At 37.3% G+C, this 17,006-nt stretch overlaps 1 protein-coding gene across 1 annotated transcript in view; it reads left to right on the top strand.

Moving 5' to 3' along the window:
• Window positions 1-4,619: 4,619 nt before the first annotated feature.
• LOC139737089 (mitochondrial dicarboxylate carrier-like) overlaps window positions 4,620-17,006 on the top strand; it is a 38,142-nt gene continuing 25,755 nt past the window's right edge. Inside the window, exons 1-4 of the mRNA XM_071647765.1 lie at window positions 4,620-4,814; window positions 12,318-12,583; window positions 13,120-13,239; window positions 14,482-14,599. Coding sequence (XP_071503866.1) covers window positions 12,350-12,583; window positions 13,120-13,239; window positions 14,482-14,599 — 472 coding nt within the window. The 5' untranslated portion in view covers window positions 4,620-4,814; window positions 12,318-12,349. The remainder of the gene's footprint in view (window positions 4,815-12,317; window positions 12,584-13,119; window positions 13,240-14,481; window positions 14,600-17,006) is intronic.

Below are 17,006 nucleotides of genomic sequence, written 5' to 3'. Positions count from 1 at the left end.
AGATTTCCGTGTTTAAATCTCCTTAAAAAAAAATCAAGGAAAATAGTAATATATATATATATATATATATATATATATATATATATATATATATCGTAACTTTGAGAATTTATCTTATTTCTTGTTATGCAACAAGTGAGGTATCATTTGAAAGGGTTTATTATTAATTTTTGCTTTATGCGATGACGGACTAATTTCAAAATGTTTAAAATTGGTTTTAACCCGCTGCGAGAATAAACTCTTTATATTGTCACTCAGGTCATAAAACAATCAAGAAAATTCACGGTCGGGAGCAGATGTTGGTAGTGCGACAGTAAATAATATTGCTCATTTTCTCCATGTATGATGGACTCACAGATGAGGGTTATTTTGTGCAAGAGGGTTTTAGATTTACTACGCCGGTTGCGCCGGTTATCGTAACAGCGCCCTCACTAAACTGCCTGCTTGTCTGCCTTGAGATCTGAATATCAAATTTTGTTTGGCTAGCATTTTCTTATTTCTGCTCACTTTTTGCTTTTTGTATTTTGTTTTTTATTTTTTAGATCTTACCAAAAAAAAAGAGAGAAGAAATCAAACATCATTTCGCATTTTGGGAAGCAAATTGTGTGCGAGTATAACTAATGGACATTTTGTGCTGCTGCATGTAGGCCTACTGTGTTAAGAGATCCATTTTCGTAATAATGTTCTATTTTTCATTTATTTGACTGAAAATTCTTCATAACTTTGAAGACGAAGTAATTAAGAAAAATCCCATGCACATGGTCCGTACTGGACGGAAAGGGATGTATAGGCCCGTAAATGAACAACAAATAGGTCTCACAATTACAAAATATGCTTCCAGTCAATACTGTATAGTGTATTAATTCAATTCAATTCAGGTATATAGGCTACAGTGTAACATCTTGAGCTGTCGAATCAATCACATCATGAAGAGAATAGCCTTTACATTTACCTGGAGCCTGGAAGCTATAGGTCCTATAGGCCTAACAGTGATAAGACTATGGAGGGCATTTCCTGGAAGGGACGTAGGCCTTAAAACTGGCCTTGGGCCTGTGTTGGGATGCCCTCGGGATGCCCTGATAATGATAGGCCTATTTCTCGAAAAAGATATATATTAATATATATTAATTGCAGCAAAAGAAAAATGGGCTTGGAAACGAATCCACATGTATTTGAAAATAGATTTACATTTTCTTTTTCGAGAAACAATATATATATATATATATATATATATATATATATATATATATATATATATAAAGTCACAACAGAGGAATGCAGGGAATGCATTAATAGCCAATCTTGATTTAATGAATAATCCGAAGTGCGAATATTGTGAATATTCGCACTGTCATCCCTGAAGAAGAGGAAGGTTCCTCGAAAATTCGGATTATTCATTAAATCTCTAGTACTGCCAATACGCGGAACAACTACAATATATATATATATATATATATATATATATATATATATATATATATATGTATATATATATATATATACATGTATACAATGTATATATGTATACATGTATATATGTATATGTATATAATTTATCCAAACAGTTTGTATTCTATATGGGATAATTTTATATGGAATAGTTTGTTATCGTACATCTGGTTATGTTTCCCTTGGTCAATTTTATCCGAATAGTCTGTTATCCTATCTTATTATGTTTCACTTAGAGACAATTTTATCCGAACAGTCTGTTATCGTATATTGTAGTATGCTTCACTGGGACATTTTCATGTAAACAGTTTGTATGTTATCCTACTTTACCATGTCACACAGGGACAATATCATCCGAATAGCCTTTTATGCTATGCTTCACTGGGACAATTTTATCCGAATAGCTTGTTATCCTATCTTTCTATTACACTGGGACAATTTTATCCGAATAGCTTGTTATCCTTACTTTCTATTACACTGGGACAATTTTATCCGAATAGATTGTTATCCTATCTTTCTATTACACTGGGACAATTTTATCCGAATAGCTTGTTATCCTATCTTTCTATTACACTGGGATAATTTCATCTGAATAGTTTGTATGTTATCCTATCGTACCATGTCAAACTGAGACAATTTTATCCAAATAGCCTTTTATCCAAACCATCTTTCACTTAGACAATTTTATCCGAGTTATTTGTTATCTTATCTTACCATGTTTCACTGGAACAATTTTATCCGAACAGGTTGTAGTACCCAAGCTTGATATACGGTACATGCCTTTCAATTTGACAATCTTATCCGAATAAGTATAGTTTGGATAGGAGATTCAAACTTAAAACTTTTCACTGAGACAATTCCATCCGAAGAGGTATAGCTTGTATGGGAATGTTACCTTAGCAACATATGTACTAAAATAATTCGAAATAAATATACATATTTGTTTTTATGAACATGTATGTCTTTTTTTTTTACTGGAAATCGATTGATTGAAAGTTGGATTTCATGTGACAATTTTTACATAGTTTTTGATTCGTGTTTGTGTGATGGAAGGTGAAGAAATAACTAAGTGGAGGGTTTGATGGATGGAGAAATAAAATAAAATAAAGTATTAAAATGACAGTGAGATGTCAGAAAACAAGTGTGTAAACAGAAAGTGAAATTACATGTTTGTTTGAATGAAAACTTATAGCTTTTTTCCCCATTGAATATCACTGGTGATTGAAAGTTGATTCAGTTTAAGTGGTTTTACATTGTTTTTGAGATGTGTTTGTGTGATTGAGAACGAGGAAGAGACAAAAAATTAGAGGGTGATGATGTGAGATGTTTATGTGATTGAGGACGAAGAAAAGACAATTAAGTAGAGGGTGCGATGGCTGCTGACAGAAAATGAAAGGAATGAGACTTAACTGAGAAGTCTGAAAAATAAAGAATGCGTGAGCAGAGGGTGAAGTGGGATGGGAGAAAATAAACTGACGAATTTGAAACGGCCTTGAGATAGGGAACGTAAGAAAGAAAAAAAAAGGCATAAGTAGAGGTTGAGATATGTGGTAACAAAGGAATGAAATTTAAAATGCTTAGAAATTGTAATACCTAGTTCTTAATCACTCTTTTTTACTATTGCAAGATACCTTACCTTTTAGATTGTCTTTATTGAGTATCATTATTTCACAGTCATTTAACAACTTCATTAAAACCTGAAATCTGCTAAAAAATGAACAAAAATTCATTCTATATGAAAAGATACATTGTTCTATTCATATGACATATCATTTGGAGTAACTACTGCTCACTTACAACTGACTGCCCTACTTTGGCAAAAGGAGTACAAATGCTACAAATGAAGAAAATTTGTTTTTGAGTAGGCCCTTCAACATGGAAATTTGTGATGAGAAATAATGTAGGTATTCGTGCAAATCATATGGTGATGCATTTATGACAATTTGAAGAATTTTGATATTCTCATAGAAACTCATTATCATTATAACTTGCTTCCTTTTGCCAAAGTATTATAGATTTGTAGCAAACATGAAAAATCTGGCAAAAGGAAGTATTTGACAATCATATTTTATCAGAGTATGTTACTTGCTTCCTTTTACCAAAGTATAATAGATTTAGAACAAACGTAAAAAACTGGCAAAAGGAAGCAAGTGAAAATCATACCATAAGGATGTCACTTGCTTCCTTTTGCCGAAGTATTTGAGATTGTGTGCAAATATAAATAATTTGGCAAAAGGAAGCAGGACAATATCATATCATGAGTTTATAACTTGCTCCCTTTGCCAAAATATTTCAGATTTTTAGCAAACATAAAAAAACTGGTAAAAGTAAGCAAGTGACGATCATACCATAAGGATGTCACTTGCTTCCTTTTGCCGAAGTATTTCAGAATGCGTGCAAATATAAATAATTTGGCAAAAGGAAGCAGGACAATATCATATCATGAGGCTATATCTTGCTCCCTTTGCCAAAGAATTTCAGATTTTTAGCAAACATGAAAAATCTGGCAAAATGAAGCAAGTGCCAATCATATCATGAGAATGTTACGTGTTTCCTTTTGCCAAAGTATTATAGATTTGTAACAAACATAAAAAATTGGCAAAAGGAAGCAACTGACAATCATAAGGATGTTACTTGCTCCCTTTTACCAAAGTATTTTATATTGTGTGTAAATATAACTGATTTGACAAAGGGAAGCAAGTGACAATCATGTCATGAGGTTGTAACTTGCTTCCTTTTAGCCAATTGTTTTCATGCAATTAGTGCACTTGCTTCCTTTTGCCACCCGAATATCTCAGAAATTGGCCAAAATTGTAACTTTTTGATTTTTTTAGTTACATAGAGTATGCCTCAAATGTGCCAAATCAATAAAAAAGTCAATATCCATAAAAATGTCACTTGCTTCCTTTTGCCAAAAAGGGCAGATACAGACCCCACACAACTGTATTTAAAATGACACGCCACTCTGAGCCTGGATTAGTAGACTAGCAGCTAAGTTGTTGGACGAGTCCGTGTGTACGGTACGCCCACAGAACTCTTAGTTCTGTGGGTACGACATATTGTGTGGCGCGCGCGTGGTACGTGCGTGGGCAGTACTCTGCATTGATCAATTATCGTAATGGCGTAAACACAATGCGTGGCCGGCAGTTGTGTTGCGTCCTCCATCAACAACGTTTGAGCGTACATCAAAACAACAAACGAACAGCAATCGACGGCGAAATTTGTGTTCCTGTTGAAAGTTCATTTGTCATCATGGGTTTATCTTCATAGCCGTCTATGTTCGTTTATGCAAATTTCATGCAGCCACGATTAATCGCCTCTTCGTTGTGATATTCATGCAACAGCGCTGCTGATGCTTTTTGATGGTGAGTTTGCTGTCAGCATTGCATGTTTTGGTATGAGTGGGACTACGCGAGATAGGTGATCTTGAAACGGATGTTGTTGCTTCGTCTGAGGTCTGTAGCAAAACACGGAGTTCGGGATGTGGCGCATGACGTGCGCGCAGAGCAGAGGGGGCCTGGGGATGGCTGCATTGGGATGGAAGCAGTGGAAGGTGGGCGGTGTGGTGCAGTGATCTCGACTCTTCCACAGAGATAACGGGGTGGGTGGGGCGGCAGTTTTGTGTAGTTTTAACGATGACATCGCCTTAAAAATCACTGTAGAATTCTATCACATATTCACAGTTTTATGTCGTTGTGAAGGACATACAACCTCTATTCAAAGTTTAGTACAGTGTATATAGATCTCTAAGCCAGTTTGTAATTACTAGTGTTACAAACTAGCTCATGTGAATTTATTAAAAGTGCACATTGGTACAAAATTAAATGACCTTCCTTTTTTTCTCAGTTGGTTTTTAAAGTTAAAAGGCACTTACTGTAGATCTAAATTGTTTTCAAAATGACATTATGCCTAACATTACCTTTACCGTAAGCTTGCCCGACGTAACAATTCATGGAATTTTAAGTTCAAACAATGAATGAACTTGCATACGTGTAGACTAGCTATAGCCTAAGTACTAAAGTAGGTGACCAGAATGGTCCGTCAATCAACCGTAGTGGGGGAAGCATCCATTTCATTGTTTTGCGTTGCATTGAATGCATTAAAAACCTGTTTTATTTATATTACCAAATATCAGGCTTGCTTTCAGTGGATGTACTGGAAAGCAACATTTACAAGGATTGCATGAATAATCATTATATGACAGCTGCTTATCTCAGTGAATTTAAAAACTAGTAAACGTGCCTCCTGCGAGTCCTGCTACAAATGACCTTTTTCTGCTCATGCGCAAAGTTGAACTACGAACTGGCTTACACATCCCAGTCGCTGCTTCACACGGCGTCTACATGTAGTCGGACTGGACTATTATAAACGGCAAGCTGACAAGGCTTGTTAAAGGGTATGCAGTAAACAGATAAATTAACTGACGGTTGTGATTTGAAAGAGTAAATATGATTTTCATTTTGTGGAAGTTGTTTTGTTGTACACACACCCCATGTTGTACATGTGGCATTATGGGATATCTCAAATTCCACTGCACTGAACCAATTACGTAGCGGTTATGACAGTGACTTCGCTGAAGAGCTCCCGTCAGTACACAACGCTACACAAACCATACAATATGGCGACCAATTTGCATTGTGGTGTTGAGCTTCTTATGTGTGTCGCTCCACACCCATACATGTCGCTACCATACATATCGCATGTATTGATACACACACACCAACAAACACATCGAATAACTTCACAAATTCACACCTTGAAATCATGTAAAAATATACAAATGATGCACAGGATAGAGTGCGTTCGCCGAGTGCATGTTGCACTACATTGTAAATACCCGAGAGTGAGCTACGCCTACACTAACGCCACGAAATAATCCTGTGCATCATTTGTTTTATAAAATGGGTCGAAAATTCGAAAACTAACATCATTTTTCAGCGTTTTTCACGTACCTTTGTGAGTCGAGACGTCCGAAGATGTTCGTCCCAAACTTTTACGCACGTCGCACTCGCGGAAGTCCCGCACATACAGTATAAGTATAATGGGGGGTTGGGTTTCCGGACACCCGCATGAAAACTTACTTATTTTACATAGAATATGCACCCTTTACCTTAAAGACTTGATATAGACTCCTCATATAGGCCTACTAGACAACATGTACTCTGAAAACGGCGTGAGAATTAACCTGCTAAATCGTTGGATTTGCTCTTCAAAGTGACTCCATGTACGCGTCCGGTCCCATAACGCTTGGTCTACTGTACTGTACAAAGTGTACGTATAGTACAGTATACGTACAGTACGTACGCCACATATGTTATGCACAAGGAAGGGAAGACAGGCCGGCCGGCCGGCAGCCCGAACTAGAAGTTGTTTACAGGATTGACAGCGCGTACGCGTATGCATGCAATTCATCAAAGGAGCCGCCGCGCGCACAGACGATCGGCAATCTACCATAGGATTACAGGCAGTGCAGTTGTACTGAAGTAAAGGAAGGAGGTGTGTCTCATTTCAGCGCTTCCTATTGGCTACATTCTTGAACCCATTTTATAATATGACTTATCGAATCTCAAACATAACGATATCTTCACTGAATACGATGGTTACACCGAAGGAGGAAAATATTTTGCCAAAAATCGAAAATTTGATGTAAATATGCCGAGTTTGACCAGTATCAAACTGTTCGGCCGATCGTGCTGGAAATCGTCACACACATATGTTATAACGTTGTGGGAAAATATGTAAATGATGGGGGTAAAGAGCCAATGATGATGCATATTCGGTGTAGCTCCCAATTCATGAATGAAAAATGACGTCATTGTGATGCGTGCGAGGGCAGAAGCAAATTGCGCATACGCGGAGTTCAGGGCACAAGCCATGGTGCCAAATTGCATCAAAATCATGTACAGGATATATTTACAGTTGTACTAGTTTATTTCCAATTACAGGTATGAATTTGAACCAAATCAGTTGCTGGAAATCGTCAATATCGACATTGACTTTCAAGTGCATTGCTCACATAAAGCAAACTCACTCTGCAAGAGAATGCAGCATGTGTAACGCCTCAATCTAATCTAAAACTGATGTTAGCCATTTAATACTGAATGCTGTAAATTGGGACTAAATGCGGTCCCGAGCTAAAGATAAATGTTTAAAGAAATAGCAAGTTGAAAGAAGTCGTTATTGAGAAATGCATGTGTGTGTGTCCATGTGTCTGTCCTTGTCTGTCTGTCTATCTGTTTGTCTGCCTGTGTATGGTCTTGTGTGTCTTGTGTGATACAAAGGAGCCATGAGACTTCATTCAACTTGTGATAAATCATTTGTACATTGATACAAATTGTATTTAGCACTCAGTTACTTGAAAGATATGTGCATGATATTAAAAGACAGCTACTGTATAAACTTCAGTTTCAGATTGCGCAGGTACACTGTACATGTACATTTTGTAGCATCCACCGTGATCACTCTAAAAAGCAAGTTGTTCTGATTGACGACATAAAAGATGACGTCGATATCGACGCATATCGATGACTGATTTGGTTTGAATGGTAAATAGTACGTTAGGGCTGCCTGGCCCTGGCCTGACAGAGCTCCTCAATATATTTTAAAAACTTACTGCAGAAAAACAGTGGTACATGTACATGTACTAGCAGCCAGTTTGCCTGAGGGGTCTATAAACTAGGGCAATTCCCCCCTGGGCAATGCCCCGGACCCTTCCCCTGTCCCTAATCCTAATCCTAATCCTGAATCTAACCCTGACCCTAACCCTAATCTTTACTGGTCAGTACTCTTACCGTACCACTAACCAGTGTACAGTAAGTATTTAGCTGGGGGGGGGGGGGGGGGGGGGGGGGGGTAATTGCCCTGATACGTTGCCTGGATGAGTACTTGTACTTCAAACACGAAATGAAACAATTCTCATGAATAGAGCTTGTATTTAAGTCTTGATTCTTGAGTTTGTTTTTTTATAACTAATGTTGGTAAATTTTTAGCACCATGTTTATATAGATGGAAAAGCTGTTTCTTTTTTTTTAAAGGCATGGTATAAAAAGCATTGACTTCAATCTCTTTCAGAGATGAAGTACTGAATGAAAAGGAAGTGATTACTTGACAGATGTACAGAGCACTCCTGTTATAACGAACATGGTTATAACGAAATAAAACTTTAGGCAGCAACATTATTTGCTTTTTTTTATTGATTATTTGTTCGGTTATAACAAAATTTTGAGATATAATGAAAGAAAACTGCCAGTCCTGATGACTTTGTTCAATAACAGGAGTCCACTGTATAGAATACCGGTATACACACTTGTACATGTATGGATATTCGGTTTATAAAACATATTGTACAGTTGTGCATACTGATGTAGTACATGTACACTGTACAGTGTACATATGTATGTACTACATACACGCTTGTATAGTTTCATGAAAATTGCCATGTACAATGTATACATACAATTGTACAAGTAGTGTATATCCTGAAATATTTCCAATTTCCAGTAGTACAGTTTGTACACACATGTATTGTGTCAATATAGCAGACCAGCAATTAAAGCCAGTGTCTTTTTATGTATCACAGTACATTCATGATATTTCATGAAAACACTTCATAGCCAGTCACTACAACAAATGCCTATATGTACTGTACTTTTAGTACATGAATGAATACCAGTAGAGCTCCCAATATCTTTTATTGCCATGATCAGTCAAATCACAAAATTATCCTGCAAAGTACACTTTGGTAGTATGCCTGCCAAAGGCACAACAAAATTTTTCATGATCATTGATTTTGTCAAAGTCAGGGCCAATATTTTTGTGAGAAAGAGAGTCTGGAGTACTTGCATTTTCCAGTCCAGGTTGTTAAACTTGTAGTCTTTGTCCAAGCATGGAGCTACCATGGAGCTGCTCCATGGTCCAAGAGTGTGAATTTAAGTTGTAATGAAGGCATTCATATTCAGAGTGAGGGTTGATTACATAATGTAAAGGAATGTAACATTTGTACATGATGTACAAGTAACGTATCCACACATGCATGCGTTTGTCCACAGATCACTACCAGCAAATATATTTTAATACATCCAAGATCAGTTCCTGTCTGGGGAAAAAAAAAATCCCAAAAAGATACTGGCAAGGGGGGCAGTACAATGTTTGTGGCCTCCGCAGCGCAGTTTGAAATGATGGTGCACTGATGTGCGTACCTTGTACTTTACAGCAGGTACCAGCTTAAATATGATTTCTCTTCCCTTTTTACAGACATATAAAGATGATGGGGGATAGGGGAGGGGGAATTCTTAATGCCCAGACATAGCATTTTAGTTTGCACTCTATACCTCCTGTCACATGGTTCTTTGTACAACGCTGTGCTCAGTTTGGCAATTTGACTGTCTTTTTCTTCCTTTAATCATCTTTGGGTAAGTGCAACATTTCTCCTCCCCATAGTCTTGATGCATAGTGTAGTGCTTTTAGAGTCATAAATTTGAATGAAGTTATCATTTACAACAACAGTGCAATACTGTGAAAAAGCTTGAACTGAACACACAGTATTTTGTACATTTTGAGTACTCTACAATGTATCTACATAGTCAGGGAGGGGGTTCCACCTCCCTGGTACAGTCTAAAAACCAGTACAGCCTGTACCACATGAAAGTAGTTAGTGCAGCTGTACAAGTTCACATGTGCCATAATATCAAATACCTACAAATACAATCATGAGCCGCATTTTCACCTACTAACAGCGTGATATCGCAATATTTTGGTTCCACCGTTTACACTTGCGCAAAAGCATACGAAGTTTGAACTTCACGAAACATCGCAATTTTTTGGTCGGTAGTGCGCATGTGTAATTTACCTCTCTTCAACAAGGTAGACGAGTGGAAGCACAGGCTATTCGTATTCACTGCAGTGCAGTCTATTTTGCTCACAGCTATTGCTACGTGTAGCTGGTTGGAACGTTGAGTCAGGGCTTTTTATCAGTCCAGTGCACACATAAATTTGTGTTTCTCGAGAGTGTAAACTTACACAGTAAAACTATATGCTTGCTATATTAGATCACATACGTAGCAGGTGTGTAAAACTTCAGCTTAGTATGGGAAAGTTGATGAAATAGCATTCAGGAGGATCATGAAATCTTGCCGATATGACGAAAGTGAGAAGTACATCTTAGGCTCGTTTTTAGAACTGGTATTTCATCAGGCGTCAGCAAGAATTCACCATTGTTTACAATGTATGACACTTGTTATTTACTCCTGTATTCCACAAAGTCAACGTATACCGAGAGCAGTATGGGCACTCCAAAATCAACGCATTTTTGTGAGAACATTTGTCATTTTGTAAAGTCGTTATGGGGTGATGATATATAGTTGGAGAACTTCAAGTTTGTTACTACATATATAATATACTGTAGTTTAATCAGAAAGGTGAGATACCACGAGCCGAGGATCGGCCGTTTACCTGTACAGCATGTACCCTGTACTCTGGCCAGCGATCGACGTACTCTGTAGGGATTGGGAGCACGCGTAAACTCCAGATGCAATCCGATACCAAAAGTCACGTGATGAAAAATCACGATATTTCTGCAACTTGGGTTTCGCTCACTAAACTTCGCCTCAAACATTGTGATGTTTAAAAAAATCGCACTCCGGCTGGCAATTTTTCTGGCAATGTTTCGAGGGCGTTTGGGTGTGGTTGCTTTATAGCAACTTGCACCGAAATGTCGCGATTTTAGAAAAATCACGATTCTTCCAAGCAAGTATAAATGGGCCTATGGTATTGTGTACACAAGAAAATACTTAATAACGAACTGAAAATGGAAAGTTGGTGGTTATCACAGAGGTGAAAACTGTTGCAGTGAAACCCCTCTCTGTGAGAGGATGTCTGTGGAAGAGTATTGAATAGAAACAAATGAGGAAATAGAAACAAATGAGGATGAATTATGAAAGAAAAATGATGTGATCCTTGGAATGTACATGTAAGCTACATTACATGTTTGTAATGTTAAAGTCTCGTATCAGTGCTTTTGGTGATGAGGCTGTTTCCAAAGTCCTGATCCTTTTATGTGGTTTTCCTGTTGGAAAGAGTGGGCGGAAGTTGTTTTTTTTTTTTATGTTTGCTTGTAAACGTTTTGCTTTGAAGTGCTGTAGGAGTTAGTGTAGAGTTTCATTGCAACAGTTTTCATCTTTATGGTAACCAGCAAGTTTCCATTTTCAGTTTGTCATTAAGTATTTTCTTGTGTACATATCAATTTTATAATGATGAATACTTTGCCCTTTGCTCATAGTCTGGATGTTATTACCACAGGCATAAATGGAGTGTGTGTTTGAATGAAGGGTTTATTTGATCCAAGAGCATCACAATTGTATGACCTTTTGGCTTCTTCTTTGGATCAAGTGATAAAAATACCTTGGCGAATATATTTTATTGATCCCAAATCTTGACTTGCTCTATCAATGGAACATACTATGGGCAGTGTGTGAATCATACAGTAAAGGTGAGTCTTTTCATACAAACTGTAGATTTTATGGCAGGTTGAGATTACGTAGGCACACTGTGAGTTTAAATGGCATACAGTTACATTGTATGTTGTTGGCCTCCTTCATGATTATAGTACCAGTACATGCACAAATTTGCATTATTCATGGTTCTGCCTTTGCCGAGTTAGGGACTGTTTGTGCAGGTGGAGTATAAACTCTTCCGCAAATTGTCATTGACTATTTGCCACGCATCAGACCTGACCAATAATTAATTATATTTTCTCTCTCACTCTCTCCCTCTCTCTCTCTCTCTTTCTGTCTCTCTTTCTCATTCTCTCTTTTTTTTGTCTGTCTGTCTATCTGTCTGTATGTTTGTATCCATCTTTCGTCTGACTACAGGTATCCACGCATAAACGGCTAGCGAAAGGGACATGACAGGGCAGGCATCAGTTGTGGTCAGTCCTGCTGCGGGCGGGGTCGGGATGCAACCCCCTGTCAAAGTGACCACACCCTTGGCTAGTGGTGCTGGCGGTGCCGGCGGCGCCGTGGGGACCTCGGTCGGCGGCGAGAAGCAGTACACCACCAAGAAGGTGGCGCGGTTCTACTTCGGTGGTCTGGCGGGTGCGGGGGCTGCATGCATCACACATCCCTTGGACCTTGTGAAGGTGATCTAGAATGATTTCGGGTGCATGGGGGTATAGCTTTTATAGTGCGACAAAGTTTGGCGTAGACTTTTTCTCTCTGAGCTTTTGTCGTTTGAAGCTGAGTGAACAAAGAATTTTGCCATGTCTATTCTGATTCATATTTTTTTACTTGAGGAGACAATGATTGAATATGTAAGCAATTATGATAAACATGTATTTTTACTTAATTGGTGTTTAACAGATATTGCTGTTGTGTTAAAGTAATACCATGGGTACAGTTTCCTCAATCTTGAAGAAACAGTGGTATCCCCAAACTTTGCAAAAGTGCTTTCCATATGATCTGTTTGCGTAGCAGGTTTTTCTTAATTTTAGCAAGTTTTGTGCTCAGCAGATATTTTTTTATAATTTTCATCAAACAGACTAATCCCTTTTTCTTCCAGTGAAAAACATGCACAGGGTTGTATGAAAACTAACCCAATATGTGATAGTGTTTCCCTTGCAGAGAATTGTACCTTTCAACTACGTGTGCATGTATGTTTCCTTCCTCATGTTTACAGGTCCACCTTCAGACCCAGCAGCAAGTGAAAATGAATGCGTCTGGTATGGCGGTACACATAGTACGGAACGATGGCATCCTAGCGCTCTACAATGGACTTAGCGCCTCACTGTGTCGACAGGTACGTCAAATCCACAGACCGCCAAATTAAAAAGCATTGCCCTCGTACATACACATATGTAATACATAACATATAAGAAAATAGGAGGGAGGGATGACTTGCATAGAGATAGGATAGAAGAAAGGAGAAAGGAAGGGAAATTTCTGTCTCCTTTTGCTAAAGGTCGACATGAAGTTAGATCACCTGGATCACTGATCAGTAAATCATGACAAAGTATTTTCTCACCGAGGTACAGGTGAATAGTTACAGGTCATGGTCGGTTACATAACATTACGTAATGAATTAAGAACGGCGATATTTACATGAGGGAATTTCGTACAATGCAATTACAATGACATTATGAGACCACTGATATCCAGAGAACAGAATTGTCTTAACAACTTTACATGGCTTCCTTTAACTGATATTGTTTGCTAGTAGGATGTTTGTTACTGTAGCTTTGTTGTCTGGACTCTTCTGAATCTGTTGAAAAACTTTTGGCACATTCCTAATAGTATTTGCGATGACAATATCTGCTTTGAGTTCTTTGTGGAGATCGATTCCCTATCAAAATCGAGCAAGGACATTTGTGTTTACGTTTCAATTGCATTGATGCTTGGGCACAAATAGAAATGTTGTCAGATACAGTGTATATGGCTATTGAAATGGGACAACAATGTTTTCTCTCAGAAGAGTAAACATTTATGCATCTCTGTGTTTAGCATTCATGTACAAGAATGTTACAGATTTGAATGGGCCAAAAACATAAAAGGTTTTTCCATAAAATTGTATGTAGGCATGTGGAATCTATGTTGCAGTGACTAGTTACCATATACCAGTCCAAGACTATTTGATTGATTTCTCTAATAGTAAGATTCAAACTTATGTTAGACAGATCATACATAGAGGTAATGTCTGGGAAATTTGAATTGACATAGAATGACAAAACAAGCCTACAATGTACATGTAGATGAAAAATGTTTTTGCAGTCACGAGTATACATTGTTGATAATGTTTGTTAGAGTGTTGATGATGTGTGTTTAAGAGAAAGACTCTTCAGAACTTCTCCAGGTCAGAGTAGAAAAACCACTTATTTTTTATACTGGGTGTAATCTGAATCGTAAATTTTAGAGAGATTCAGTGTGTGCAGAAGGTGACTTCAAAGCTTAAATTGGCATTGAAGCCATCAACTCTGCTGGTTTTATTCCTCATGATTTGAATTCTGTTTCCAATGAGCATGTCTGTACACTTCGCCAACAACAGCTCAGCTACTCCATGGCTCGTTTCGGCATCTACGAGACGATAAAGCAGAGGGTAACGGCAGACAACCCTGACAGACCGCTTCCATTCTACCAGAAGACCCTCATCGCAGGATTTGCAGGTATGTGCTGTTATTGTCGGCTCTATTGTTGAGGGTGTCTATCATGGTGATGCTCTTTTGTGATTATTTTTATCACATCTTTTGTGCTGTCTGTGATGGCCCATCATTCATGAACTTGTAAACATTTTCATGAATTTCTTTGAAACCTTTTAGTCACGGTTGTTTACCAAACTTGGCACAAATCATACAGATGTACAAATATTAAGTTCTGGGAAATTTATACAAATTTATTCGCTGAGTTGGACAGAGCCGCCAACTAGTATAATTTTGTGATAATCAGTATTTTTTTTTTTTTCTTAATCAAAGATATAAAAATTTGTTTTTATCCTTAATGAGAAAAAGAAATCAAACCAAAAGATCATTGACCTAATGAGGAAGAGCTGATTTTCCTGTAACACATATTTCCCATAGACACTTGCCTGTGTATACTCTGGACTAGTCTTCAACTGGTTAACATAGCAGCATCACCTGAGCCCAAAGCCTACATTCACACAGTTCTATCTAGAAGTTACACTTTTAATTGAAGTTGGCTTTCAGCAACTCACGTGATGTTAGTACATGTAGTGCATTATTGTGTCTGTTAAAGTCATTTGTGGAGATGTTAATCAATAGGTATTTGAGAGACGGTCCTCGCTTGTCTTTTGTTGATCAGACTGTTATCAGCGCACTCCTGACACTTTTCTCACAAGTGCTGAAAAGTGACAGCAAACAACATAATGTACACCGTTCTATCCAGTCAAAATAACTGGCAAATCTCTTCATATCCTCTGCACATTCATCGTACAATTGTACATGTACGTGTATGTGTGCATGCTTGATCCAAACAAGTTGTGGTATAAACCTGTACGCCTCGTTGATATTTTGGTCTATTTCAAATCTAGTGCATGTAATTTTAATGCCAAATGTTGTCTTCTACAACAACAACAACAAAAAAAAAACCCACCAAACCCCCCCCCCCCCCACCCCCACCACCCCAACACCAAAAACTTGCTTTCATACATTGTAGATCACCCCCTCCCCCCCAAAAAAAAGATAAAATATGAAACTATAGATATAAAACAGCAATTTCCATTTCTCTCAGTTTGTATGGTAAGTTGTAAATGACATACAAATAGGTCTTCAAATATGGGTATGATAATTTATGATGTATCTTTATAGCCCAGGCATGAAGCTGGGTATATTTTTTCAAACTCTTCTCCTTTCATGCATACAGTAGACTGTACTGCGCTCTTTTTTTTTCCTTTTCTTTTTTAATGGATTGTCAAGCACATACACTCCACATGTATACATATATCATTCATTTACATTTTTCTTGGATTTCTGTACGATAGTTTCAGTTTTATTCGATTTGTAATATGTACATGTAGTAGACTTTTAAGTACTTGTACATTTGGATAAAGTACACATATCTAAGTGGTACATAAACCAAACATAAATTATCCTCTATGTACTTTGGGCTTCTTTGCTTTAAAAAAAAACAACAAAAAAAAAAACATTAAAAAAAACAAACAAAACAACAACAAAAACAAAAACAAACCAAATCATACAGCTTGTTCATACTAATATGAGTGCAGGGTACATAAAGAGTCCAATCTACAAAATTTGTAATACACTACTCCCCTATCTGTTTGCCGTGTATAAATAGCAGTAAATTGAAGAAGTGCAATCGTTGAATAAACTTATATTCAGTGATAAGAAGTGCTAACATTGAGACAAATGTGAAGTGATGTATAAACACACTGACTCTTGCATGATACACGGCTTGCATGCATTCATTCGTGTCATGAAGAATGCATGTAAAGGAGAGGCCATAATAGCAACAGGTATTTATACATTATATCTAAAAAAGAATTAAAAAAAAAGATTACCACCATGTATACCAATTCAAGTGATGGCTGTGATGGTGGGAGAATTAATTCACTGTTCTATTTGTCATACAGTGGTTAATTAATAATAAGACATTGACAGATGTATTGTTCATGTGTACAATACAAGTACAAGTATGTACTGATGAGATAAAAGTTTGAGTTTGTTTAGATTATCTGGAGTGCACTTTGAATGAAGCCTCGTACAATTTGTATAACTTATTTGATCTTTATAGATTGTATTTTTTAACATTTTGTTATTTCTTATTCCGTGTTCTCTTCCTACCGAAACTGGTTGATGGAGCACATAAAAGCATCAGATCCAGTGAAATCAGGAAGATATATATGTCAAAATCATGCAAATCATGGAAAGTTTAGGTAAAAAAAACAAAACAAAAAGAAAAAAAAAAACAACTTACGGATATGCAGGTTCATGGGACTTCTAATAATGTCCTGTACAGCATTCTTTTTTGTTTTGAGAAGGAGGCTTTTAGGTTATCAAGTGGTCAGAGTGTTTAATTGTCTCATAGTAAAAAGAGGAA

Source organism: Diadema antillarum, unplaced genomic scaffold, assembly GCF_040938485.1.
Source record: "Diadema antillarum isolate AM-2024a unplaced genomic scaffold, OU_Dant_1.0 seq00000681_RagTag, whole genome shotgun sequence".
Taxonomy (NCBI): domain Eukaryota; kingdom Metazoa; phylum Echinodermata; class Echinoidea; order Diadematoida; family Diadematidae; genus Diadema; species Diadema antillarum.
This window is presented reverse-complemented; position numbering and strand designations above follow the sequence as displayed.